The sequence below is a fragment of the Acanthochromis polyacanthus genome, chromosome 12 (genome assembly GCF_021347895.1).
Source record: "Acanthochromis polyacanthus isolate Apoly-LR-REF ecotype Palm Island chromosome 12, KAUST_Apoly_ChrSc, whole genome shotgun sequence".
NCBI classification, from domain to species: Eukaryota; Metazoa; Chordata; class Actinopteri; family Pomacentridae; genus Acanthochromis; species Acanthochromis polyacanthus.
Window position 1 is genome coordinate 17,207,760 of NC_067124.1, and position 27,735 is coordinate 17,235,494.

The window sequence follows — 27,735 nt, forward strand, 5'->3', positions numbered from 1 at the left end:
CACCAGTATGAAACATGCAGGGAAACGCCACTGTGAAACAGATTGCTGGTTCTCCCCAGAGAGCCATGAAAGAATCGCACAAAATTGGCCCGTTCTGTCCAGAAAACTACTGCACCTGCCAGAGTTGTCCGCATAATGAAAAATAAAGACAAGTGGGCTTGAAGGAATCTCCAGAGGAAAGAAAAATGCTGTCATCTCACCTCAGCTTATTCACTCTGCCAACAAACTGCTGCTACCTGCAGTAAAGCAGCTAATTAAGGTAAATGAATGCAAATAGGTATGTGGACACTCGAATATTGCACACATGAGGTCTTTAAAGCTCTAATTTCATAATGGGCACTAATCTGCTGCTACAACAATGTATTTGAAAGGTTTTTCTCAAGACTCTGGATCCTGACTGCAGGGATTTGCATTACTGGGTTGGATGGGGTTGATGTCAGGGTTCATTGCAGACCATGCGACTTCTTGTACACTAAACCAGTAAGACCATTCCTTAATGGACGTGGCTTTGTGGACTGGGCAAGTGTCTCTCTCTCCAAACTGCTGCACAGAAATGGAAGAACAACACAGTCTACACTATAGTACTAAGACTTCCTGTAAGATGGACTTAAATACCATAGTTTGTGGGTTTGGGTATTTACAATTTTTGGTCACAGACAGATTTTCCGATCCACGAAGTTAGAAAACAAAAAAAGGATTAAATGGCTTGCACTTAAAAAAAATCTTAATTGAAGTTTCATTTTAATGTCTTGCCTGAAAACACTTCAGCATGCAGAGCTGCCATCCCTGTAGCAAGTGCACATCCCTCTGTCTACCTGACCCACAGCAGCCCCGCATACAGGTGCTATCTGTTAAACCCATTATTTTCATCTGAATACAATTTTTACACTTAAAACCTGTGTGAAGCATTAAAAACGTGTTCTACGTACAGGAAACGGTGTTGTTGACTAAAGGGCCAAATTTTATGGCTAAATAATCCAAGTATGCTTAAAAAAAAGCAGCATTTACTTTCAACTTTCAGAGCGATTGAACCATACTAGCCTAAGCTAATTTACACCAAATAGAGTAAATGTGAAACCACAAATGTGTAGCCTAGCCGCGCTAGACAACCCACGGCAACGAATTTAATTCTCTGCCAGGGTGGGTCTAGTTACCCTCCATAAGGCTCGAGGCTGGATTCTCCTAAAACTGGCCGGACCAATCACCATGAAGTGTAGAGTCAGAAGGCGGGCGTAACTAAGTGACGACAGAGGCGCGACGATTCTGACAGAAACAACCGGCGCACAATAAACAGTTATCTTTCGACTCGGCTTTGGCCACAGCCCTTAAAGATTTGAAGCTAAAATTCAACTTGAAAGATAAACAAAGGACGGCACTGAAGTGTTTCATTGAGAAGAAAGACGTATTTGGACTTATGCCGACGGGATATGGCAAATCCTTAATATACCAGTTGGCTCCGCTGGTTGGGAAGCTAATGGGACTTAGCCACAATCCGCTGGCGCTCTAGGAACTACGTCAGCCTATTCGTTGCGCTGATTGGTTGTATACCTACCCAATTGCTGCAGAGTGATTTGAAAGACAATCTTTTAGCCCGCCTCCCTCCCTGTCGAGCGGCCCTAGACCCTTGTGCCTTCAGAACATGGGTCTAGTGCGGCTAGGCTAACAAATGTGCACTGTGGATATGAAATTATTTCATCCCTGTGCTGCTGTGGATTAAGTTGCCGATTATAATAAATTGGGCTTAAGTGACTGGTTGATTTGCTCTCATATGATCAATGAGAGTTTGTCCAGTCGGCACTGTTACATTCAGAAGGAAGAACACACTTCTATTATGAATCCAGGAGGAAAAGACTATCTGCAAACACTCCTATGTTTTCACTACTCCGATGTCCATGTCAAACAAGTCGTCGGTGTGTCTGCATTGTGTTGTCTCTTCACAGACTCAATCCTCATCTTCCTCATGTTATCGTTCTCAAGAAACTGAGTTATCAAACTGCAGAAACTTACAGTTGAGCTACTGATGTCATTGTGTTCTAGTTTTTAATATTGTTATTGAATTAAGGGGGGGGGGGTCATGTAAAGTATGACTCTGATGTGTCACTGAGCAGTGGTTTTAGGCCAGATAAAACATTCTGAAGACAAAAATGATGAAAAAGAGTTGAACGCTACAACCCAGTACCACTGTGGTTCTGCTTTCTTAATCCCACAATTACAGTCCAGTATCACAATGCATGCTCCACTCAAAGCATGCAGTTTTACTGTGTAGTATTAATGAAGAAACGCAAACCTCTCAGTAATAACATGGCAGAATTATAATTCCAAAATGACATTCATAAAAATGTGATATTTTCTGGCAGTAAGAATACATTTCATACATTTCTCAGCAGCACCTTGTTTAATATGTGCAGGAAGAAGTGCTTTAACTTTGAAGGACTGTACGTGTCGACCCAGAGGTCAGATTTGAGTCTGTTTCAGATGCATTCCTTGGCAAGATGGTGCAACAAAGTCCAGTTTTCTTCTATTTTTGTCAGTGGCATCTGGGAAGTGTATCTAAATGTCAGATTAGACTTGAACTGCATTTGCATTGTAAAATCTTTTTAAAATTCTTCTCCATCCTTCTGGTTGGTGCTAAATCCTGGACCAGCAGCTTCTGTATTTTTGTGTACCCACAGTGAAGGTAAAACACAAACTCCTGGCGAAACATGTTGTTCACAATCTTTTCACTTATTTTCACCAATAATATTCTAAAATGTAAAACGTGTTTAGGAACGAATCTATGAATTTACATCACGTAGACTTTATAATTAAGTCGAGATCAGTGCTGTACCTGCACGTCAGTAAGTACAGACTGAAAGTGGAGGTATAACTGACCTCCAGTAATCGATGGCAGCCAACTTCTTAGGCAGTGATGCTGGGTCAGCTCTGCCAAGGAGATGCCAGCAGGACGGAGACATTCCCATGACCCCTCAATGACCTGCAGTGATTCTTCCACATTCATTCAGCAGCAGAGGAGAACTTACCCCAGAGTGAGTCAAAGATTCACTCAAATTAAAAGGAAATACGTTTAAAAAAATGTACCCTGTGGCCTTGTGCACTGCATGAGTAATTTCATATGAAAAGGATCAGAGAACAAACGCTGAGGCATGAATCCAGTCTCCAAACCATGATTAGCCAGAGAGGCTTCTTAAGGAAACACTAGCTACGTGCTGCAGCCTACAGAAAACACTGCTCATAATAAAAAGCTCTGGGCAAGCAAGCTGGTAAGTTCAAGAGGACACAGCTCTTTCTCATGCCCTCTACAGTACTGGGGCCTCATTTATAAAGCTTGCGTACGCACAAAACAGGGCTAGAAAGTGGCGTACGCCACCTTCTACGCAAAGGTTGTGATTTATATAAACAAACTTGGTGTGAGAATGTGCGCACCGGTGTGCCACCCTTGATTCTTGATGCTTCTTTACGCACAAAACAGGGCGTAAATCACAAACTTTGCGTAGAAAGTGGCGTACGCTGTGTACGTTGTGATTTCTAAAAAAAACTTGGCGTGAGAATGTGCGCACCGGTGCGCCAACTTTGATGCTTGCTTAAGCACATTTTGGAGACAGAGGGAACGGCAGTGCCGGAGGGTGAAGTGGCGAATTGAAACCAGATTGATCTCAAACCTTTATTGTTATCACATATTAGACTCGTAGAGCCGGATAATCATAAACCCTCATTGTTGTAGATGTTCCTATAGTGCGTCATTCGGCCGACGACTGTATTTGCAGAACTATGTTCATATATTAACAGGAGCGGATTGAACGTTATTTCATTCGGTCGTTTGACCGAAGGGCCGGTATCTGGGGCCGGTGCGGTGATCTTTATTAAATAATTTTGTTTACTGATCACCCGGCGCCTGTATGGCTCATCCATTTGTAGGGGTGGTCTCCGACGCAGTGGCTCGGGTTCGATTCCTGCCTGCGGCACTTTTATGCATGTCTTCCCCCTACTCTTCTCCCCATTTCCTGTCACTCTTCACTGCAACTATCACAGTAAAAAGGCAAAAAAAAAGTAAAGAATATTGTTTATTTATCCATATGCGGCCGAATGGGATGAGCGTCCAACCATTAATCAGCCCTGTACAGGCACACATGCTTCACACCACAACCCCCGAGTGAAAATGAATTTGTCTATGTGAACCAAAAAAATGTACATTCAATCAGTTTACAAATTATTTGTACATCGGACATGATCATAACAAATTTAGTGGCAGAGTGGCCTGGGTCAACACATGATTCATTCATCCTGACACACAGCAGTGAAAAGACTGCCAGCCGGCGCTGCGTGAAATGCCGTGGATCAGCAGCTTATTTATATACAGATACATTCATGAGTTACTTTGCATTGACCATTCATGGTAAAATGTGGGTGTGTTGTGGGCGGAATGTGAGGTGGATCCACCTGCGCAATCTTCCAGCTGGTGTGTGATTTATCAAGAAATTGCATGCAGCTGTGCTTACGCAAAGTTTTATAAATCAGGGGTGAAGGGCATACGCCCTTTTCGTATTTTCGGCGTACGCAAACTTTAGTATGGATCCTACGCAATGTTTTATAAATGAGGCCCCTGGTCTCAAAGCTGATAACACTAAATCAGCTGTTTCTCTCCATGGCTTGTACCAAACATGGCTGCTTCCCTCGCTGCGGCACAAAGACTTTTGGATAAACGTCTGCTGTCTTCTCCTTGGCAGGAAAGCCAGCTCCCACATATCCACTTCTCTAAATGTCTTAATATTGGTGGAGCTGAAAAACTGCTGCCATCATCCTGCTGGAGGCTACACAGTCTGTCCACACAAGCATCTTAAAATCCTTATTCTTCTTCTCTCTAATAAGCTGGAACCTTCAGGACCCCCACAGTTCGTGTGTGTCAGAATACCAACTCTGCCGCATTTGTACCAATTACATAGCTTTTTGCAGCAGAAACTAGCACTGCCGGGCAGGTCATGGTTTACTGTGCACGAGGCTGTGAGTTTAGGTAAAGTTTCTTGTTTGTATCCGTCTCCATCTTTCTACACTAAGCACAGAAGAAAAATGTGAAATAAATTATGCAAAAACAGCCATCTCCTGAATGTTGCTTCCACGCTCCCCCATTTCCTGCCATGATATTTTATCAGTGGAGCTGCAACGAATAATCGATTCACTCATCAGTTGTCAACTTGAATATTATGTGAATCAACTAATCAGTTGGAGAAAAAAATGTCAAAATTCTCTCTGCAGCTTCTTAAATTGGACTATGCTCTGTTTTTGTTCCTCCTCCACGTTAGCACACAAGACGTCATCTTGAGCTGACCACCAGCTGACCATTTTCTGATATTTGATGGATCAAACAACTAATTGAGAAAGCAATCGAGCATGAAAATCAGCCTTGTTCTCCAGCAGGACGTTTCTTGTTTTGCACTCAGATGAAGCCCTATTCGTCAAACAGTCAAATAGCTTCAGGAATGCTTCATCTCTGCACCTTTCTCCTCCGGTTTAGAGGGAGGCAGCGCACAACAATTTCATTTATAATACATTTCTGGAAGTGACAATCCAACATTTACTCTGTCATTCCCAGAGCGTGAATTTCTCTCTTTAGAGCTGTTTTTTTTCTGACACAATCCATTCTGTCACTTTCATGTGCATATCTGAGTGCAAAACAGCAAGCGACTTGCCTGGGAGCGGGACTTAAATTAATGATTATTTCTACTGTCAATTAATCTGGTGATTATGTTCTCAATTACTGCATTAGCTGTTTGGTCTTTAAAATGACAAGAAACTGTGAAAATGTCAAACAGTGACATTTTCCAGTGTGTTGTTTTGCCAGAAACCAAAATATATTCAATTCTAATTTTATAGAAGAGAGGAAAAAATGAAAACATGCAAATTACAGAAGCTGAATTAGAGAATTATTATTATTATTATTATTATTATTATATTATATTATTAGGCTTAATTTTCTCAAAACATTTAGTTAACATGATTCATTAATTATCAAAACAGCTGACAATTAGTTTGACAGTAAACAACTGATGAATTATTTGTTGCAGCTCTACTGCAGAGACATTCAGACTGAACCCGTACCTTCCTCTCTCTGATGACCAGGCCTCCCCTCCACGTCTCCCTGTGGTCGATGCAGCTGTCAAGGCCATCAGGTTGGACCACACCAGCGCTCAGGGAGGAAGCTACTTTCTGCCATCTGAAAGAGGAAAAACAAGGATGTTTCAGTGACCTGAGCTGACTTTATTCTCCGAGCTCTGATTCATGCCACCAATCTTCAGTTTAGCCACAAAAAACAAGCATAGCAGCAATACAAACCTGAGGGATTGTGTTCTGTTGTTACTTTGTCATTAAGCCTGCTTCTGCTTAAATGTTACTGGAGTTCTCATCCATTACTTCAAGTGGACGCAGGCTCATATTTATTCATCTGACTCCCTCTAGTGGGAAACTGGAAGCATTTCATTCAAAAAATAAACTGACAACTGCACTATTTTTTTCGGATAACACAACACTGTTCAAAACAAAAGCACATATAACTTGAATGTTTTCACGTGAATACTTTCACTATTTCCATTTAACAAACTGAAATACTGTTAATCAAGTGGCTTAATCTGTAGTATATGAGATTAAAGATCCTTAAAATCATAACCCGTGTATTTTTCATGCCCTCACCCGGCAGTGTGCGGTGTGACGATGTTGATGTTCGCAGCGTGCCAGCAGGACATGTGTTTTAAGGCTCCCAGCAGAGGCAGCAGGTCTTTAACAGGCGGAGGCTGTTCAGCAGAACCCAGCACCAGAACGTCCAACAAGGCTTTACCTGAGGGAGGAAGCAATCCAAAGAGGACTTAATTAGAGTTTCTGTCCTCCCCCTCCAGCTTGTTTTGTCCCCACATTCATCTCTGTAGGATTTCAAGAGGAGTCGGCTGGTCAACACATCAACACCATCTTTTTAACAAGTCGGCGGAATCGCTTGTTTTCAGCTCAAACTTTCAGTCAGTGGTGGCTCCAGCTCCTCAGGCCACCTAATGTTTGAGAGTAACCGCTCCCCGTGGAGGTGGTGAGCCGAGAAATGTTCTTTAAACAGAGTGAAACATCACTTCAGGTGGGAGACTTGTTAGAAAAAGAAGTCGGAGCATTTTCTCAGTGGTGAGCGCATATTTATGCAGCACAGAAGTACAGAAACTTTTTCCACACAGCAGGCGGATTTTCAGAAACTAATTGCTTGAAATCGGGCTCTTATAACACAGTGGAGAAGTTTTAATTCCTTCTTATTGGCAGCTTACTGCTAAGACAAAATTCTCTCTTGAGGGAGTGCTCTGGGCTCTAAACTTTTCTCTATCAGTAAACTAGACAATCGCTGCTCTGCTCTGGAAGCAACAGACGAGCCGTGCTATAGACATGAGCATAAAAACAGGAATCCTCTCAGAAGTAGTGTTTGGCTAGCCTAGCCGCGCTAGACCCATGTTCTGAAGGCACAAGGGTCTAGGGCCGCTCGACAGGGAGGGAGGCGGGCTAAAAGGTTGTCTTTCAAATCACTCTGCAGCAATTGGGTAGGTATACAACCAATCAGCGCAACGAATAGGCTGACGTAGTTCCTAGAGCGCCGGCGGATTGTGGCTAAGTCCCATTAGCTTCCCAACCAGCTGAGCCAACTGGTATATTAAGGATTTGCCATATCCCGTCGGCATAAGTCCAAATACGTCTTTCTTCTCAATGAAACACTTCAGTGCCGTCCTTTGTTTATCTTTCAAGTTGAATTTTAGCTTCAAATCTTTAAGGGCTGTGGCCAAAGCCGAGTCGAAAGGTAACTGTTTATTGTGCGCCGGTTGTTTCTGTCAGAATCGTCGCGCCTCTGTCGTCACTTAGTTACGCCCGCCTTCTGACTCTACACTTCATGGTGATTGGTCCGGCCAGTTTTAGGAGAATCCAGCCTCGAGCCTCATGGAGGGTAACTAGACCCACCCTGGCAGAGAATTAAATTCGTTGCCGTGGGTTGTCTAGCGCGGCTAGGCTAGTGTCTGGCAGCATTTAGGACTCAGCAACAAAAAGATTAAAGCTGTGTAATTCAAATAAACTGAAATGAGTTTTGCAACCGCCCTAATGAGCCCACAGTTAAATAAAACTAGCAATGCAATGATAGCACGAAGCTACTGAATGTAAAGAAGTGTCAGCTAAGGATTAATGAGATGTACCTGGAGGTGGCAGCTTGTCTGACAGCAGATGTAGACCTTCTGCAGCCTCCTCCAGCAGCCTGTTCAATGAAGATATTCAGAGGAAGTCGTTTGAACCGGCACATTTAGATTTGGGTTGTTTGGGACACATGAATAATACGTTCTTCATGGTATCTTTATGACTGACAAAATGATCTCAAACATCAACTTCCTGATTTAGTTGCATAAACAATATATTAGGTTAAACATAAATCTGATATTTTAAGATGTAATTAGAGGTTAATCTTGGCATCAGGTGGAGAAAACATCATCAGTCACTTACTCTATCAGAGCAGCCTGATCGACCTTTTGGTCCGATGCCTCCAGACTGCTGAGACATTCCTCCACAGCAGAAGGTTTCTCCTCCTCACTGTCACTTCTCTGATGTCCTGGTCCCAACTCCTCCCAGTCTGAGCTGCAAAACTACAAAACAAGAGACACGCATTTAGGTGGAAAAACAAAATTCAAGCTTATGTTTCTCTATACACGTATCTATACAGCTTCAATTGTCAAATCCTTGTACATTTGTTTAATAGATGTTGCATCCAATAGCCCGAGTCAATTAAAAAGGATCAATGTGACAGTGAAAGTGGATTTACATCTCACTGGCATACAGATGTGATGGATGAGGAACAGTGTGTTTAAAGCGTGCTGCAAGCTTTCTGTGAAGGTGTGTGTGTCTTGTCATTTTGCAGGCAGTTTGTAGTACATCATGACTTTGGTAGCTTTGAGGAAAAAAAACCCTGACACTTGACTTATCACCGTTCAAGGACAAAGATGAACAAGCAGATTTGCAGTGGAGTATTTTTAGAATGCCTGAAAACACGAAGTCAACAACAGCACTGGCTTAAATACATCATTCTATCTGTGTACAGCTGAGGAGGGGTGTAAAATGTTAGAACTTCCTCCACATTTACCTCCCATTTCACTAGAAATCACAACAAGACAACAACTGCATAGTTAATTAGTATTTTATTTAAAACTTAAAAAAGCATTTTCAGATCTGTGAAGACTTTTCTTATCCATACTCATCTATGGCATCACACATGTAGTAAAGCTGTAAGCACAAACACCATGTTCAGGTCTAAGGCTGTGTTGAATCTTCTCACCTGTGTTTCTCCGAGACAAGCCTGAACAGCAAAGTACCACCTCTGAGCTGACGGGCTGCCGCTGAGAGAACAAGCTGGAAACACACAGTGAGAAACAGATTAGTAAAGTAATAACAGCAGCATCTATGTGGGAGCCAGACTGGCAAAAGATATCCACAATTATTCCTAGCCATACAGTATTTTGCAAAAGTCTTTGGCCACCATTACGTTCACTGTTTTAGCGAGCTTGTAATGAGCACATTTGTGTATTTTATAGTCTCTTTATTAAGATCCAACAAGAAAATGCAGGAATATGTACACAATATTAAACAATTCAGAACAAAATGACCTCAACAGGCTTTAATCAATATTTAGAATGACATTCTTTTGCTCTTATCACATCTTGAACTCTCTTGGGTTGACTGCCTTAAAGTTTTCTTCAGTAATCTTTATGTAAATTATAGAATCTTCCACCAGCAGTTCTCCTTTGGACTTTGTGTGTTATTTTTTTCTTTTTCTAGATGATCTCATACAGTGTCTAAAATATTCAGGTGTGGACTCTGAAGTTCAGTCCACCCTGTCAGGGAGTTACAAACACTCTTTCTTGTAACTCTCTTTTTACATATTGTTGACAGCTGGCTCAGAACACTCCCTACTTTGATTCATTGCTCCACAGGATTCATTTCCATTGACCTTCACTCTGGCCTTTGCTTTCCTTCCACTGAGTTCATTAGGGCTCAATTTGGCATCAAGATGAAACTGCCAGATGCTGAAAAAGTTATTTTCTAGACTTCCAGCCTTTAAAAGAACAGACTCTAAAAAGCTTCTCATTGGACATTGACAGTTTTCTTGGCCTTCTACTCTGTTTTTATCCTTCACCTCTGTAGACTGAGCTTGAATATTACATCTTATCCAGTTTGTTTGCCGAGAGAGGTCGTGCTGATGCAAAATTATGTTTTTCCATCTGTCACATTGTACAATCTCTAAAATTTGGAATGAAATGATTTGACTAAAACTTGATTTTATACATTTGTAAGGTTCTAGGAGTTAACTTCTTACTATATGTAATGCACAACAACAAATAACACGGACCAACACCAAACTCGGAATTATAAGAACCCTTTAACATGATGTACAACAACATACCGGGAGACTGGTACAGGAAACCTCATTACTTGCACCAAAAAGTTGAGGACATGTTAGGTTCCAAAGAAAGAATCACAGAAAATACTTCACACTTTAGCCCGGTAAAACAATTGTTATGATTCTTAATCTATTTTTTCATACTGTGCATATCTTGTCAGTATATCAGGGTTGTATCTTGGTACATAGACTGATAATGCATATGTAAGCTCATTATAACTCTGCTGAAACAACAAACCTAATTGTGACTCCTGTGATAAGTTACTGTACCTGGAAACACAGAGTTGCTTCTCACTGACTCCTGAGCTGAGATGTCCACAAGTTTGTCATAAATCTGCTTTAGTGGCTCCAAACCTGCAAAGAACAAATGAGCTGTGATGCTTCTGAAAAACAGATTTAATCAGGACAGAAACATACATTAACAGTACTTTTAGTGTTAGCATGAGGAAGCTAAACATCCATGTTGACAACAGTAGCGCATGTTGCTAACACCTCATATTCTCCAAAGTCATGGCAGTTAACACTTTAACCAAACACTATTTGTGTGCCTTTAGAGTCGTTTGACATGAGAACAACCTGAAGCGTTTATAAGAAAACGAGTTCTTGTAAGGCTACACATTGTGTACACTAAAAGCTAACTACACTGGGTTTAGCAGCGTTTACTTTACCAAACTGTTTGGATGTCGATTGAAACTCACATTTCAAACAGTCCAATCCCTCCTCATCAGTTTGGCAAAAGGAAATAACCAACACATATCGGTCCATGTCGGGTAAACATTCGTAAATTCACAGTTTCTAAGAATTTGTGGAGACGTTTCGGAGACTTCAGACCAACGACCAGCCTCCGCTCTGTCAAATTTCCCACCAGTTCTTCTTCTTCTGTACAAAGTCAGGAACTGGAGTTCAAAGACACCAAAGTGCGCCGCCGCCCCCTGCTGGACAAATACTTAACTACAGGATACAGCAGAGTCCACAAATATTCATACCCATGCCAAATTTTAAGTTATGTATTTTCTTTAATTTTGGCTTTTTATTAGTACTCTTTTAATATTAAAAATGTCATATCTATAATTATGCCCACCCCTTGAAAATGATTATAAATTATCAACTGATGATCAGTAGTTCTGTAGCCAATAACAGTTCAGTTCCACCATATAATACTGTAGTGTCTGGCATTATTATTATTAAGTTAGGTTATTCTATATAAGCCTTATTATTTACTATAGTGTAGTAAAGTAGGAATTTATTTGTACATTTTTATAGGGCTTCGTCCATGACTTGAAAAATAACTCAATAAATAACACTGCGGGGTCTTAAGTGCATTGCTTAGAAACTTACAAGAAACTTTATATTTACATTTTTTATTTATTTCATGAACTACAATATAAAACTTTGCTGACATTCTATTAAGTACATTAATATACACTGCTCTACTTTATCTACCTGCAGGCTATGGAAGCTTATATAAAAAGGTCTGTGCTGATGTCTCTATTATATTGTCTCATAATACAAATGGTAAATGGTCTGTATTTATATAGTGCTTTACTATACCTGCAAGGTACCCAAGGCGCTTTACATGATACATCACATTCACCCATTCACACACACTGATGGCGGAAGCTGCCATGCAAGGCACTAACCACGACCCCATCAGGAGCAATTCGGGGTTAGGTGTCTTGCTCAGGGACACCTCGAACACGACGGGGCGAGGATCGAACCGGCAACCCTTCGGTTGCAAGACGGCCACTCTACCCACTGAGCCATGCCGCCCAAGTTTGTTATAATACAAAAAATCTGTTCCAAACAGCAAAAATGTTCACAACAAGACAAGTAACAAACCAGAGACGTGATTTTTACAAAATGAAGCCACTCCAGTGCATTAAAAAGTGCAGGACTGAGATTTTTATTCATATATATTTGATAAGTGCAAAATATGCCACATAATTCTACCACAAAGTTGCATTAATTCTTCTTCTTCATAATTATCATGAAATAAATCTGATGATGAATTGGTTACTGATGTTAACATCACTAGTTGATCTCTACAGTGTGTTCCTGGACGTAGACAATGTAATGATGAGCGTTTTCTCCCTGAGTGAGGACTGTCAGGGCCTCCAGGCCGTGAGCATCTTCCACCACCATCACCTGATCTCCGTTTAAATCTCCGTCTGCGTTCAGAACCATCAGCTGGTTGCTGCCGACTTCCTGCTCGTCAGCAACCTGCAACTACATCAGCAGCTCAGAGTCAACATCTGGCAGGAACCACATTTTATAGCGAGGAGATGTGACGTTGTTTACCTGCTGTACGACGGTCACCGTGCCTGGTGCCATGGCAACCATGGAGGCAACAGCATCCTGAGTCTCTGATGTGAATTCAGTGATCTGCTGGATGTCGACTGACCACAAAAGACAGAAAGTTCAATTAAAGTCATTATAAATAGAAACAGGAGCAGCTATGAGTATAATCTCTGCAGGTTTATGGGAGCTGGGTGTCTGCGGGTACCGTTGTCCTGCAGGGCTGCTAAAGGGGCTTCAGTCAGATGTTCTTCTTCCTCCACAGACACATACTGAGCTTCTACTTCCTCCTCCACCTGCAGATTCAAACATAAAGCAGAGACGGTGTGAAAATCTGAGCTTTGGCAAACAAAACCTTTATCAAGTGGTAACATGGTCAAGCTAGCACGTTTGCTTCTTCAAAAATTGTTCGTTCGATCGTACGTTTGTAGCTTCAAAAATCTGACACTTATTTTAATGAAAGGATTACAGACAGAAGCAAATTCAAGTGCAACGTGAGAGGATATGTGTGGTGGTCAGGAATTCTTAGCTAAAAGTATAGAGAAACAGTTAAAACACACAGGTATCCAAATCTCTGGAGTTAAAATAACCTTTCTTCAGGGCAGCTAGTCTATGCATTTCTGTAGACATGGAATATATAATATTGCTGCTTCATTTGCCCATTAAAGAGAACACATTCTGTCTTTCAGGTCATTTTTACATTAATGTTCCTCATGGCTTCATTCAGACTGATCCACCAACACTACATGTGATATTTGGTATACATACTTGCGTGCATAATAATACATTAATAAACAAAATAATAAATAGGAAGCAACAAATAAATTAATTACAGCTCATAAACTGTGAGTGTGTGTGTGACCTCTAATCTGTCTGGGGTGAGGCATGGCTCACAATGTGACCTGCTGTTAGATTTATAAGTAATTTATGAAGTTACTGCTGCTGTCTCATGCCACAGGTATTTAAAGAATTCAGAGGAAACATTTCAAAAGAGCTGACAGCAACAAAGTGAACTTTAGCTCCTGTCTTTATTTTAAAGCCGAGATTACATTCATTAATCTGACCTGTTCTGTATTCATCGCAGTAAAGTTTTCTTTTTGGAGAAATGCCAGTTTGTAATAGGTGTGAAAATGTAGGAAAAAGAATACGAGAAGGGTGGAATTTTGTGCTGCCTGTTTTTGGACAAACCACCTTATCAAAGTTGTATCATACAACTCAGGGCACATCCATCAGTTTACGTTTCTGTTTGTTAATGCACCGCTGCAGTTCAGACCTGAGCTGATTTAATTTCGGATGCAACTCTCATCTGGATCTGACCGAACAATGTAACAATTGTGACTTTCAGAAAAGCGTGAATGTCAGAAAGAGGCTGTGTTTACCTCCCAGGTGCCTTCGACCACCTTCAGGCTGTGTTTGCTCTTCAGGTGGCGGTTCAGCTCCCACTTTGTGCCATAAACAAACTCACATTCAGGACACTTCATTCCACCTGAACACAGACACAAACACTATGTTAAAACATGTTCAGCACATATTTCGCTGTGTATAAACCCCACAGAGTCAATTTTACAACATGCAGCTACTATGGAGCAAAAGGAATAAGGAAAGATGTTCTTTTTCTGTGATTTCAACCATATTTTAAAAATGTTTAAGTCCTGCTGCAGTCAGATGGAAGGTGTCTGTAAACGAATGAGACCAGATTTAGAACCTTGCTGCTTCAGAGTGTCAGGGTTTGGTAGACCAGGTCCGGCGTTCTCGTATTTCTGATCAGGATGTTTGCCGTTGTAATGACGCTTCAGAGCTCCAGCAATGTTGCAGGAATAGTGGCAGAGAGCGCAACGAAACGGCTGCACAGACAAACACACAAAGAGAGAACATAAATTAAATGAAGTTACAGTTCGCACAACAGAAAATGGGGTTAGCAGTCATCTGCAGCTGGGAATCAGACTAGACTTATCAGTATATGTCTGTGAAGAAGGGATTCTTTTTATCCAAAATAGATGCCTGGGGAATTTCTTCCTGCTAAAGTTTTGTCATTAAACTGATATTCTGCTGACCAGGTGACATATAATAAACTGAATTTCCACGTGTTGTTGCTGGGAGCTGATGATCATTTGTTCAGACCTTAAACTCAGCGTGTTGTTCCATGTGTCGAAGTAAAGACGGTTTAGAGACGGAGGTGAAGTCGCACTCTGAACACTGGAACCGCTTCCCTGGACAAACACACAATCATTTATTTCGTTTATTAGATTTATTTCAGTCTTGTCATAAAGGCTAAAAGAGAAAATAGAACACACAAACCTAAAAAAACAGCATGAAAACAAGGAACCAGGGCTTTAAAATAATGTCTGAAAACCAGTAGGACGAAGTTTAACTTATTAACTTCAACCAGCTACATCTTATATCTCACCGTTTCCTGTTTGCATCAAACCCTCTTCTTATTTACCTCTTTAGAACCCCCAAGAACACATTCACTGCTCCACACTGATACATTAATTAAAAAGTCTTTTTTGTGTATATTTTCTGAAATAATTTCATAGTTCAACTAATTTTGGCATCCAGATTGTTCCAGAAATGTACACAAACTGATACATTTTGTCTCTTCATGGTGATATGAGCATTGATGCATTTTTAAAATTTGAATTTCTTCTTAATTCATCATTTCCAGTGTTGTTTCTGAGCAGATGCTGTTTGTTATCAAGGAGGAACTTACCATTTTCTCTGAATAAAATTGCTGCAGTCCTGAACTTAAAAACACAAATGCATTTTTAAATGTTTGCTTTGGAAAACAATACATCGATGTGCTCTTTATTTCCTGCATTTTGTATCCTAATGGCTTTTTTGTAATCACTGCCAGCAGGAAACCGATGAAATGAATACAATTCAAATTAATTCTCTCGTATAATGTTGCTGATAAATATGTAATATCTGAATGAACAAACCTTCGTCTGTGTGACTCAGTCTGTGGCTCTTTAAGGTGACTTTAGATTTGAACTTTTTCCCGCACAGATCGCAGAGGTGGCGTCTCTCTGTGTTGTGTCGGTTCATGTGAGTCTTCAGGTTGCTGCGACTGCGACCAGCGTAGTCACAAACATTGCAGAGGTACGGCTTCAAACCTGCACACAAACACACAAAACAAACTCTTTACAAATCACCAACAACTGAGCAAAGACGACAGAATGAGCTCTGGGCAGCAACAAAATCCTTCAAAGTAAGTTATTAAAGAACGGAGGAAATTGTGTGAGGCAGAGCTGACAAAGGAAGAGGACTGACATTCTGATAGTAAAACACACTGATCAGAACCACTAACAGCTGTAGCGCCTTAACAGCGAAATGGTTTATGGTCCACCATAGTGAAACAGCTTCTATAGCTGATTATTTTGTTGCTGCAACCACTGAGCTGGACAGCAGCCAAAAACTTGGACAGAAAGCAGCGAGAAACCAGATAAGCAGATAAAGTTTCTGAAGGTCGCAGGAGTGTTTTTCAACTTGTCTCAGCCTCTGGACAGATGAAGCTTCAAGGTAAAAAGCTCCCGAGGGGAAGACGAGAGGGACCTACAATTCATTCCCAAGAAAAGCTGTGGGACTGATGAAGCCGAGGTGTTCGTCTTGAACCGTTTCAAGCACATATTTGCAGTCTAACAAACATGTTTTCATAGTTTCACCAGCTGCTTGACCAAAACAACAGCTTCCTTCTACAACATCTGCGCTTCCAGTCTGGTCCGTCCTTCTGGAGGGCAGCCAGCAGGGAAACAGACAGATGGACCCTCAGCCCACAGAGTGCTGAAACAGTGGTGATGCTGTGGGTTTGTGTCGGTGCTGTCGGCTGCGTTATCGCACCTTGGTGGGCCCAGATGTGCTGCTGGAAGTCGCTGCTGTTCTTCAGGAAGTAGGAGTCGCAGTAAGGACACTTCTCCGCTCGCTGCACCATCAGCCCTTTACCTTGAGCCGGCAGCGCATCTGTCAGGGCAAGAAACAAACAAACACACAGCGGCCAGAATTAGAAAAGCGGCCGACACCTGGACACTCGGCTAACCGTTCATTTATTTTCAGTGGGGGTGAAATCTGTGGTGCTTTGAATAAGCAACAGCGGCATCTACAGGATGCTTTATCATCACAGAGAGTCAACTAATAACGTTCTATCCATGTCATATCTGCACATATCCATCTGTAAATCCATCACACTTTGTACATTGTTTTATTATCTCTTATTATATCTTTATTTTTAGCCTTACTGTACTTTTGTAATTCTTGTCCTGCTTCTACCAGCCACATCTGTAATATAAACTGAGGGATGAATAACATTTATCTCAGCTTATCTTCTGTAATAATAAAATGCTGCAACAAGAGACCAAATATATACACGTTTTTAAAGCCAAGCTATGAGTTTTGTGGCTCCAAGTTCGAGTCTTTTAACGGATTTGGTACAGACTAGAAAAGGAGAAAATATTAAGTCTCACGCGCAGTTTAAAGGAAGGGTTTGAGATTGTGTTTAGTGTGTGTGTTTCGTGTTTATCTGCAGATATATTCGTGTGTGATCTTTACCAGGGTGGGATTTTTTAATGTGGTTTTTAAGTCGATTCTCTGGATAACTGTGCTGGCAAACAGGACAGGCTGCACTCCTCCCCTGCAAACACCAACAAGATGAAAACATCAGGACACGTCCCAGAAAAACAAGCATCAATTTTCACATCCTCCAAGAAATAATGAATAAAAGAGCAGCATTCTTTCACGTGATTCGATTAGCACCTGAAAAACCTCAGTGTATCACAGTTTATTAACAGAAATTCTGTATTATTGTGAGTTTCTCAGTCCGGTTACCTGCTCCTGATGCGTCCTCAGATGAGCCTGAAGCTTGTACTTATCAGGGGTTGTGTATTTACAGCCGGGGTTGGGACAAGGCAGCTGCAGGTCGCTGTGCTTCTGGATCTGGTGCCGCTTCAGAGAGCTTTTGGTGATGGAGGAGTAGCTGCACTTTGAGCAGTAATGCGAGTGCTCCTTGGTGTGTGTGCGAACATGGACGTTATAGTGGACTTTATACCAGAAGAGTTTACCTGAGCACCAGGGACATGTGGTCAGAAGCAGCAGACATGAAGAAAAGAAAGAACAAAAAATGGATCAAAGCAGAACCTGGGAGGCTTCATCATCTCACCACAGTATTGACATTCCAGTTCTCCGTAAATCTTCCTGAGCCGCTGGAAAGTCTCCATGTTGAGTTGAGTTTTCTGAAGAGATGAAAACACCTGCTGGAAGGCACTCTGATTCAAATCCTCCGACACCTGACAGCAGAACACAACTAGTCAGAGCAGAGATTGAAATTGACAAAAACTGTCTGGGAGAAGACGAAAAATGATCCAACACAAATGATCTGAGACACACAGATGAATAAAATCTGATTAAAATGCTGGTTACAATATAATAACAAACAGAGAAGCTATGAAATATTTATTTTGGATTACTTTTCTCTTCAAACCTGTAAAGATACATATTTCTAACTATATAAAATGGAAAAAGCATAAGATGTAAATCAGACCAACCATCTGAAAGTAACGGCAAACACTTCTCATCTTTTTTAAACTCTAAAACAAACTTGCAGGTAGTTTTCCCTCAGTAATATCAGCATGTTTTCCTGAAGGATCCAATTTTATGAATAATACAGTAGAGATTTTTTTTATTTAATTGGTCCACTGGTGCCAATATGATGAGCTTTTATGAAAATACAGTCGAGATTTTGACATTCTTGAGTTTAACTTACCTTTTCTGAGAGTCCACTTTCATCCACCAGGGGGCCTGAGGGCAATCGGGTAAACTGGGAGGAGTTGACAGGTCCTGATGATGAAGCTGCTGATGAAGATGTGTTTGTGTTCTCAGCAGCTGGATGAGCATCCTCTGAAGTTCTGTCCTCTAACGTCAAGTTGTGGATCCTCTCTGGAGTTGCAGAGTCTATTGTTTTCTCTTCAGGTCTTTCAGAGTTGCACGTTTCTGTTGTTTCATGAGACTTCTCCGTGTCTGTTGCTTCATCTCGTCTGTCTGAGGAACCTGTTGCTTCTATCACCTGAACTTTGTCTGCACTTTCTTTCTGAGGTTGATCTTCCTCCCTCTCTTCGCTCAGCTGCCCTCCTTCATTCCCTCCTCCCTCCTCTCTCACCCGTTCATCCTCACCCTCCTGCTCTGCCCTCTGGTCTGGTTTCCCGCCTCTCTCCATGTCCTCCTCGCTCCCCCACATGCCTCCTCCAGGTTGGACCACGTAGAAGCTGCTGTTGATGGAGTCGGTGAAGGCCTGGCTCTGGTCCAGTCCTGGGTGACACTCCTTCAGGTGAGCCTTCAGCCTCTGTGAGCTGACAAACTTCTCGTCACATACGCAGCACACGTACAGGAACAGGTGCTTCCTGACGTGAGTGGCGAGGGTGGCCATCTTGGTGGCGACGTGGTCACACAGCAGGCAGGCGAAGGGACGCTGAGGCCCGTGGACCAGCAGGTGGCGGTCTCGCACCAGGTGGTTCTTAAAGCGCCGGTTACAGGTAGAGCAGTGGTAGAGGAGCTGCCGGAGGCCCTGACGGGTCTTTAACCTGGATGCACAAATGAATTAGATCAGAAGGACAGTAGGTTGGAGGAATGATTCCCAACCACAGATACAAAGAGCAGCAACCAGAGGACACATGGAAGGTTTAGATCAACTCATCTGAATAAAACTAGAATAATTCAGTTAAAGAACTGAGCAGAGCGGAACGAGTTTGAGCAGAAAATCCAGTAAAAGTTCAGAATAAGCAGAAGACACAGATGCCAATAATTTAATACACTCAACAAAAGTATAAACACAACACTTTTGTTTTTGCTCCCATTTTTTATGAGATGAACTCAAAGATCTAAAACTTTTTCCACATACACAATATCACCATTTCTCTCAAATATTGTTGACAAATCTGTCTAAATCTGTGATAGTGAGCACTTCTCCTTTACTGAGATAATCCATCCCACCTCACAGGTGTGCCATATCAAGATGCTGATTAGACACCATGATTAGTGCACAGGTGTGCCTTGGACTGCCCACAATAAAAGGCCACTCTGAAAGGTGCAGTTTTGTTTTATGGGGGGGGTCCACTCCTCTTCAATGGCTGTGCGAAGCTGCTGGATATTGGCAGGAACTGGTACACGCTGTCGTATACGCAGATCCAGAACATCCCAAACATGCTCAATGGGTGACATGTCCGGTGAGTATGCTGGCCATGCAAGAACTGGGACGTTTTCAGCTTCCAACAATTGTGTACAGATCCTTGCAACATGGGGCCGTGCATTAGCTTAGCTGCGCTAGACCCATGTTCTGAAGGCACAAGGGTCTAGGGCCGTTCGACAGGGAGGGAGGCGGGCTAAAAGGTTGTCTTTCAAATCACTTTGCAGCAATTGGGTAGGTATACAACCAATCAGTGCAACGAATAGGCTGACGGAGTTCCTAAAGCGCCGGCGGATTGTGGCTAAGTCCCATTAGCTTCCCAACCAGCTGAGCCAACTGCTATATTAAGGATTTGCCATATTCCGTCGGCACAAGTCCAAATATGTCTTTCTTCTCAACGAAACACTTCAGTGCCGTCCTTTGTTTATCTTTCAAGTTGAATTTTAGCTTCAAATCTTTAAGGGCTGTGGCCAAAGCCGAGTCGAAAGATAACCGTTTATTGTGCGCCGGTTTCTGTCAGAATCGTCGCGCCTCTGTTGTCACTTAGTTACGCCCGCCTTCTGACTCTACACTTCATGGTGATTGGTCCGGCCAGTTTTAGGAGAATCCAGCCTCGAGCCTTATGGGGGGTAACTAGACCCACCCTGGCAGAGAATTAAATTTGTTGCCGTGGGTTGTCTAGTGCGGCTAGGCTAGCCATGCATTATCCTGCTGCAACATGAGGTGATGTTCTTGGATGTTCTTTGATGTTCTCTGAAACGCCTTTGGAGACGGCTTATGGTAGAGAAATGAACATTCAATACACCAGCAACAGCTCTGGTTGACATTCCTGCTGTCAGCATGCCAATTGCACGCTCCCTCAAATCTTGCCACATCTGTGGCATTGTGTTGTGATAAAACTGCACCTTTCAGAGTGGCCTTTTATTGTGAGCAGTCTAAGTGAAAGAAGTGCTCACTATCACAGATTTAGACAGATTTGTCAACAATATTTGAGAGAAATGGTGATATTGTGTATGTGGAAAAAGTTTTAGATCTTTGAGTTCATCTCATAAAAAATGGGAGCAAAAACAAAAGTGTTGTGTTTATATTTTTGTTGAGAGTATGAATTCAAGATAAAAAGTCAAAAAGTAGTTAAATGAGCTACCACAGCTTAAAGACAGTTGGATGGATAAACTGTTGAAAGTATCCTAAAAATATGGATAAATACCTGGAAATTGTTAGCTAAAAGAATGAAAAAACTGTTGGAAATTGTTAACTAAAACTACGGATAAACAGTTACAAATTATTAGCTAAAATATGGATAATCGCCTGAAAACTGTTACCTGAAACCTGTTTGCTAACAGTATTCAAATGACACTATTACCATAAAGTATTAAGGAATGGTAGGAAAATAATAGTTAAAAATATGAATAAATAGTTGGGGATAATAACTACAGGAAATTATTAGCTAACATTATGGATAAACAAATGAAATAATCAGTCAAACAAAATAAAATATGCAGGCGAAATAGATAAAATTTGAAACAAGCTAGTGCAATATTCAGGAAACAGTTTGGATTAACACGTGAAACTGTTAGAAACTGCAAGTAATAGAGGGATAATAAAATATAAACTAGTGCTGACAAAACTGACCTAAACATTGACAGATCAACTGAATGAGAGATATTTAACAAAATTCACTTTTATATGATTAAGTGCTACAAAATCCAACTTAATGTCCAGGTTTTGGAGATTTTCAAAGTTTAAAACTGTGGCTTTCTAGTTAAACAGAACCAAGGCATCTACCGTATAAGCCCCTAAACCCCTCATCCCTCCATTTAAATGAAGATGTAAAAGCTTCCGTTTGTTTGAATTTGGTCACCTGGCACTATTGATTTTATGTTTAAAATACAGCAATAGAAGTCCGGATAACCATCATTAAATAGAGCACAGAAGGAAACATAAACATCATTCTCAGAGGAGTTCAGAAGTGTCTTTTTCTATGATTTTCAGGTGAATTTTTACTGATGTTTTTGACACAAATTGCAGGCCGAATCGGTGATCCAAACCACACTAATTTCCCGGTGCTTGAATCCATCCATCTCATCTCATCTCATGCAGCATCTTTCCCTCTAATCCCTTCAACCTTCCCACATCCCCTCACAGGATGGAAGCCTCTGATCTGACCTGAGCTGCTGGTAGCTCTGCTGAACCGCCGCGTCCTTCAGGTTGTGTCGTTTCTCCATGTGATTCAGCAAGTTCTTCACATCAGAGTACTTCTTCTCACAGAAGCTGCAGTGTTGCTTCACCTTCATATGGACTCGCTCTATGTGGACCTGCATGACGAGAAGAAGAACTGCAGCTGCATCCAGAAAAAAAGCCTCTAGACAAAGTATCCGATTGGTCTAATGTAGAAAACAGAATGAAAAGATGGCAACAACCTAACACTGACACAATGACTTTACATTGTATTTTGAAGCCTGTGTATAAAAACTAACTATTCTAAAGCTACATCAGTTATACTAAAATATGTACAACGGTCATAACATCACCTTGAGGTGACCAGGGCTGAGGCAGGTGAAAGGACACTGATCACAGCTGAACTTCTCTCCTGTGTGCTTCCTCAGATGAACATTCAGGTTGGCTGAAGAGAAAATCTAGTCAGTAAACAGAATCACACTGTTTCCTGTTAATACTTCAACCTGCGCTGTCTGAAAAAGGCACAATTTAAAACAATCTCACTCTGTCTTATGTTTAATACGCTGAAATCTCTGCATAAAGTATAAAACCATTCCTTCTGAGCGCCGGTGAGTCTGTATTTACCTTTGATGGCTGAAGCGTAGTCGCAGTGCGGACACTGAAAAGGTTTTTCCTGAGTGTGAGTCCTGAGGTGGGCAACCAGTGAGTGTCTGAACTTAAAGATCTTATTGCAGAATTCACAGGCAAAGATCTTCAGCTGACTCTGCTGTAAACTGGGAGACAAATGTGGATAAATTGTTGAGAATTGTTCCTTAAAAATATTAATAAACAATTGGAAATTGCTGGCTAAAAATATGAATACACAGTTGGAAAATGTTAGCTAAAAATATGGATTAATAGTGGTTAATTGTTAGTCAAGTCTGCTGTGAACTGGGAGACTGATTACCAGTTCGTTGCTACTATTGCAGTGATAAATTGTGCTGCCAAAGTTGCAAATAAAGGAACTTTTCAACTGGCTCTATAACAAAAACAACTCCTCAGAACCACAAAGCCAAACATCTCTTTTCTGCTAGATTAGGAGGTGCATTTCATCTCCAGCGCTTCAAAAACTAAATTTATTTTGAAACTTTTTTAAATCATTCATGTAGTACTTGTCAGCATCTTGCTTGATAGAATATTCCTGGAAGCCTTTGCTGGTTTCGGTTGTTGTTGTTGAGCTAAAAGCAGAAAACAAAGAGATCAAATCAGCAGATAACAGGTCGCACTGCTGCATCTACAAATTCAATTATCAGCAGTAAGATATTAGGCTTCATTGTCAGATATTTAACTTATTGATTATCAGTTATTTTGACAATGAAACAACTATTAACTGGACATTTTCCATGACCCCACCTTGTTTCCTGGTCTGTTTTAGGGTCTTCATCACATGCAGCAGTTTCACTTGTAAGATCCTGTGACTCAGACTGGCAAACGGCAGAACGCTGGATGCAAAGAAACATTCAATAAATAAATTCAAAAATATACAAGCATTCACACATTCAGTTCACTTTAAGATGACAAAAGCAAACAAAAAAAATCAGCATTTTATCACAGAATCACCACCTTTTAAATGCTAAAAATGCAACTATTTTACCAAAAAACATGTAATTGTGTCTTAGCAGGATCCGGTTATTATTTCACAGTTCAGTGGTGTCAACACACAAAACACTCAACACCTTCAGTAGAAAGAACTCTGAATGAAAACTGTGACCAGAAACATCTGTTCACCTTCCTGAGTAACTCTCTATAGTAAAAGAGACGCTTCTGCTTCATTAAATTATGATTACTGATGTGTTGGAGGCAGAAGTGTTAGAAATATCCCCAAACCTGGGCATTAAACCGTCTGACAGCTCAATGTTACACCAAGGAAATCTGTTTTCAAATGCGGCAGAGCCTTTGTTGTTCCTTTGTTTACCTGAGGCTGTGCTGCTGCAGACTCTGTTTCTGTAGAACTCTCTTCTACTGGAACCATTTTAAAAACACCTGCTGAATTAAAGTAGCATTTATAAATATCGGTTTTTAGTATTAAAAAAACAAAACAAAAAGAAAAAACAAACAGAAATCTCAGACTGACCTGGAAGAGTTTCATCTTCTGTCAGAACGACGCTGATAACGGATTTTCTGTTTCCTGTTGCTTGACCTCCTTCCTTAGAGACGCGGTTCCGATTGGTTCTCTGGGATCTAAAGTTCCCAACATCTGTAAAATCAAAGGCAAAAAAAGAGATTTAAATTCAGAGAAACCATCAGTCATCTGCTCAGGAGGGAATTACTTTTAAGAAACCGCGTCCTGATCTCACCTTTGTCTTTCGTCTGTCCTGGTCTCGCTGAGTTTAGTTTGGTTTGGTTTGGATCGGCTCCTCCAGGATCCAGATTCTCACAGCCTTCACCTTCTGCTCCACCAGAGATAGTCCCTGAAAATAATCATTTCTATTGATCAGAAAATTAAACAGCCAAAAGCAATAAATATATAGAAACTATACTTAATTGTTTTTTATTTTAAGTATAGTTTCCAACGAGCTTCCTCAGTTCACCTCAGCTTCCTGTTCTTTGAAAGCATCTGACCTTTCTGGTACTGATCCTTATTTTACAGTTCTGTTCTCACCCATCTCCTCTTCATCCTCGTCTTCGTCTTCTTCTCTCAGACAGATGTGTTTGAGGATTTGTCTCCTGTTGCTGAAAGAGCGACGGCAGCTCCTACACTCCAGCCCCGACACGTCTTTATGGCTTTTACCTGAGCAGAAAAAAAAAAAGCAGATTCAGAATGCAGGGATCATATATAACACTCTAGAAATAAATTTCTGCAAAGCATTTTAGTAAAAAGTATCAATCAAAAGGCAGAAGCAAAAGCCAGCTGTCCAAAATATTACCAGCAAAATTTACTAGCTGACAAAAAGGATAAAAAGAATTATGGGTCACATGTAAAAGGGGACAGTACCACTTTCTACTGAGCTATTTTGTCGCTCTCCTTTATCTTTGTTCCTCTTTTGCTCTTTTTCAGATTTATCCTCTGGACCGTGGGAGGAGGTTACTTTGCCTTCTGTCAAATCTGTGCGCATCTTCTTCGTAGAGCCTTTCGGTCGCCCTCGTTTTCGTTTCACTGGACCCTCTGTGTATCGAGAAGCAACAGCCTGATGTACTAAAATACTAAGAGTCAAAAAAATGTCTATAAATCATTTTAAGTCAAGAAAGAACAAGAAGACAATTCTTGAAACAATTAAATGTTTAACATCAGTCAGAAAAGAGAAGAAACTTTACATTAAAAGAGAACCTGGTGTACTGGAATGGAAAGAACTGAAAGGAAGTAATATGGTTATGACACACTCAATGTCAGGAAAAAAAAGGGAATGGGATAAAGGCTTCATACGCAGAAGGAACAATTCCACATTATCATCAAATAGTTTAGTTTTAGTGCAATTAACTCCTGAATGGGTGAATGTAGTTGTACTGGTTACGACAGAACTTCTAGATTCATAGAACATTTATAGATTTAGTGACAGTAATCCTGGTTATTTCATGGCTCTGACCTGCCAGACTCTCCACAGCCTCGGCTGCGAGCGGCTGCAGCATGATGATGATGTCATCTGAAGGCTCCTGTTGAGGGTGAAGCTGGGAACAATGGTCCTGCAGCTGGGAGCGACTGGGAGAGAAGAGGTTGCATAGCCGACACATGAACACAGAACCAGCTGGAAAGACAGGAGGGAAAAGGTGACAGGTCAGTGGCTCAAATATTAGATTTCTCTGGTTGTAGTTTGTATGTGACTGCAGTGTGTTTCTTTCTAGCAACACAAACATGGAAACTGCAGATATGATGTGTCCTTTTAAAAAAATGTCTAACTTATATATATAATTGCACATATAAGAAAAATATTAATGGGAGGGAAAGAATTTGCCCCATTTGTTGCTTATATACTGTTTGAAGATAAATGGTTCAGGATGTATTTTTCTAGATAAATGTTTAAAGATGGTCTGTAAATCTGACAATATAACAATTCTTCAAATTCAACAAGTCAGAAACATTAAAAAATCTACCAAAAATCCTGCAGTATTTTTATGCTGATTGCTTCCCTGTATCTCGAAAATTGAAAAATCTCCAAAATTTGATCATTCTTGTCAAATCAGGTTCCGACGCTGCTGCCTGGACATAAACCAGCACTAAGAAATATGTTGTAACTCACACTGGCTACCTGAAAAATTCTGCACCGATTTTAAAATTCTGTCAGTCGGTTTAAAAGGATTAAATAGCCTTACTCCAAATTACACTACAAACCTTTAAACCTGGAGAACATTTATACATCAATAAATGAGGCTTGGCTGGTTATTCCTGTAAACAAAGCTGATCAGACCTTTGCTGTTACAGAATCCAAACTGTGGAACATCTTTAGAATCTTTAAATCTCTTCTTAATACATCCTTTAATCACCTCAATACATATTTGATACATGACTGTGATTTATGATCCTTTTTGTGTTTTCTGTTTAATGTACTCGCTGTTTTAATGATCATATGTTTTTTAATGCTGTTATGACCGTTATAGTTACTTTCATCTGTTCCTCCTCATGTAAACATGAATGTGTGTGTCTGTGTGTTTTCTGTGCTTCCACAATCCACTTCTATCAAAGTATTTTACAAGATTAATTTTGTTCATGGAAAAAAGGCGAAATCTGACTTCAAATTCCCAAGACAAAGCAGATTTTCAGTGATTATTTAGTCGAAAACAAAGGTATGCCTCAAATTCTTTAATGATAATATATGTATTATAATAACATTTTATCATGATCTTGTGGAAAACAATTAATACATGAACTGGAGTAAATTAAAGGTGCTTGTTGGCAAACCCTATTTTTAATGAATCACCATTTTCTGTCTCAGTCCGCGCCGTTTAATGCTGTCTGAAAACTTATTATTATGATTATGATTAACAGTGAAACCAGATAACAGTCAGATGGAACTTAACGCCTTCAGTAACAAACACGTGAAAGCCTCCGCAACACACTGTTCGTAGTTTCACTGCACAGATAAAGTCTGAAAATAGCTTACACCACATGGTGAAACAAAATTAAATCATCTCAAGAACTCAGCAGTTTGTTTATTTTGGTTTGTCCTGAGCTAACATGAAAACCTGACAGACATATTCGAGTTGAAGCTAATAAAAACTCTGACCTGCTTTCTGTCCCTCCATCTTCTCCGCCGACTGAAAAGCAAATAATGAGAATTTATCAAAGGCCGTGAAACAAATAGTAGCTAAATATAACCAGTAAATCAAGATTTAAAGCCTAATTTTACTTTACGTTCGTACAATTTTCTGTCGAATCTGCGACACTCGTCCGTCCAGGCAGCGGAAGCAGAACGTCGCGGTGAAGCTGCAGCACACAGCGCCCTCTGCGGCGGGAGGACGGAACTGCGGCGGAGCAGAGAACTGCAGGACCAGCAGCAGTTTTAATGAAAGCATCACAGTTTAGTCCGTCTTCTTTTTATTCTGACGCTGTTGACTTGAACTTAAAATGGTACTTCTGCAGATTACGGACACAGTACTTTATATTAAAACTAGACTTTAAAGTCAGTAAGTCTTTTCACAGTGTCAGTCATTGCTCAATTAAAAAAAGGCT

At 40.8% G+C, this 27,735-nt stretch overlaps 2 protein-coding genes across 4 annotated transcripts in view; both read right to left on the reverse strand.

Annotated features, from left to right (window-relative positions):
* mtbp (MDM2 binding protein) overlaps window positions 1–11,337 on the reverse strand; it is a 44,318-nt gene extending 32,981 nt beyond the window's left edge. For both annotated transcript variants that reach the window (XM_051957164.1, XM_022211709.2), the window contains exons 1-7: window positions 11,149–11,337; window positions 10,721–10,804; window positions 9,329–9,402; window positions 8,503–8,642; window positions 8,202–8,260; window positions 6,682–6,826; window positions 6,094–6,208 (exon numbers count right to left, since the gene is read on the reverse strand). In XM_051957164.1, coding sequence (XP_051813124.1) covers window positions 6,094–6,208; window positions 6,682–6,826; window positions 8,202–8,260; window positions 8,503–8,642; window positions 9,329–9,402; window positions 10,721–10,804; window positions 11,149–11,215 — 684 coding nt within the window. In that variant the 5' untranslated portion in view covers window positions 11,216–11,337. The remainder of the gene's footprint in view (window positions 1–6,093; window positions 6,209–6,681; window positions 6,827–8,201; window positions 8,261–8,502; window positions 8,643–9,328; window positions 9,403–10,720; window positions 10,805–11,148) is intronic.
* Window positions 11,338–12,329: 992 nt separating this feature from the next.
* On the reverse strand, window positions 12,330–27,548 carry LOC110963357 (zinc finger protein ZFAT). 2 transcript variants are annotated; one of them, XM_022211694.2, is made up of 25 exons: window positions 27,426–27,548; window positions 27,290–27,320; window positions 25,655–25,813; window positions 25,066–25,236; window positions 24,733–24,861; window positions 24,428–24,541; window positions 24,205–24,327; window positions 24,046–24,113; window positions 23,484–23,572; window positions 23,243–23,308; window positions 22,716–22,864; window positions 22,445–22,536; window positions 22,080–22,228; window positions 18,498–19,311; window positions 17,895–18,021; window positions 17,564–17,796; window positions 17,288–17,369; window positions 16,583–16,702; window positions 15,685–15,858; window positions 14,867–14,955; window positions 14,451–14,589; window positions 14,125–14,231; window positions 12,954–13,041; window positions 12,749–12,846; window positions 12,330–12,676 (listed from the first exon to the last, which is right to left on the reverse strand). In XM_022211694.2, exons 2-25 carry the CDS (start codon window positions 27,306–27,308, stop codon window positions 12,482–12,484), a joined length of 3,594 nt encoding a protein of 1,197 aa, XP_022067386.2. In that variant the 5' UTR covers window positions 27,309–27,320; window positions 27,426–27,548; the 3' UTR covers window positions 12,330–12,481. The 2 variants fall into 2 exon arrangements, with proteins under 2 accessions (XP_022067386.2, XP_022067385.2); XM_022211693.2 differs by having other exon boundaries at window positions 24,046–24,116.
* Window positions 27,549–27,735: the final 187 nt, after the last annotated feature.

Bases quoted from the DNA above. Each gene is read 5' to 3' on its own strand.
- LOC110963357 (XM_022211693.2), bottom strand. The intron at 22,865-23,242 runs GTACTACATGAA...TTTGTCTCCCAG, and splicing joins ATCAAGCAAGATGCTGACAA to TTTACAGCAGAGTCAGCTGA. The intron at 17,797-17,894 runs GTGAGATGATGA...CCTGGTGCTCAG, and splicing joins ACTGGAATGTCAATACTGTG to GTAAACTCTTCTGGTATAAA.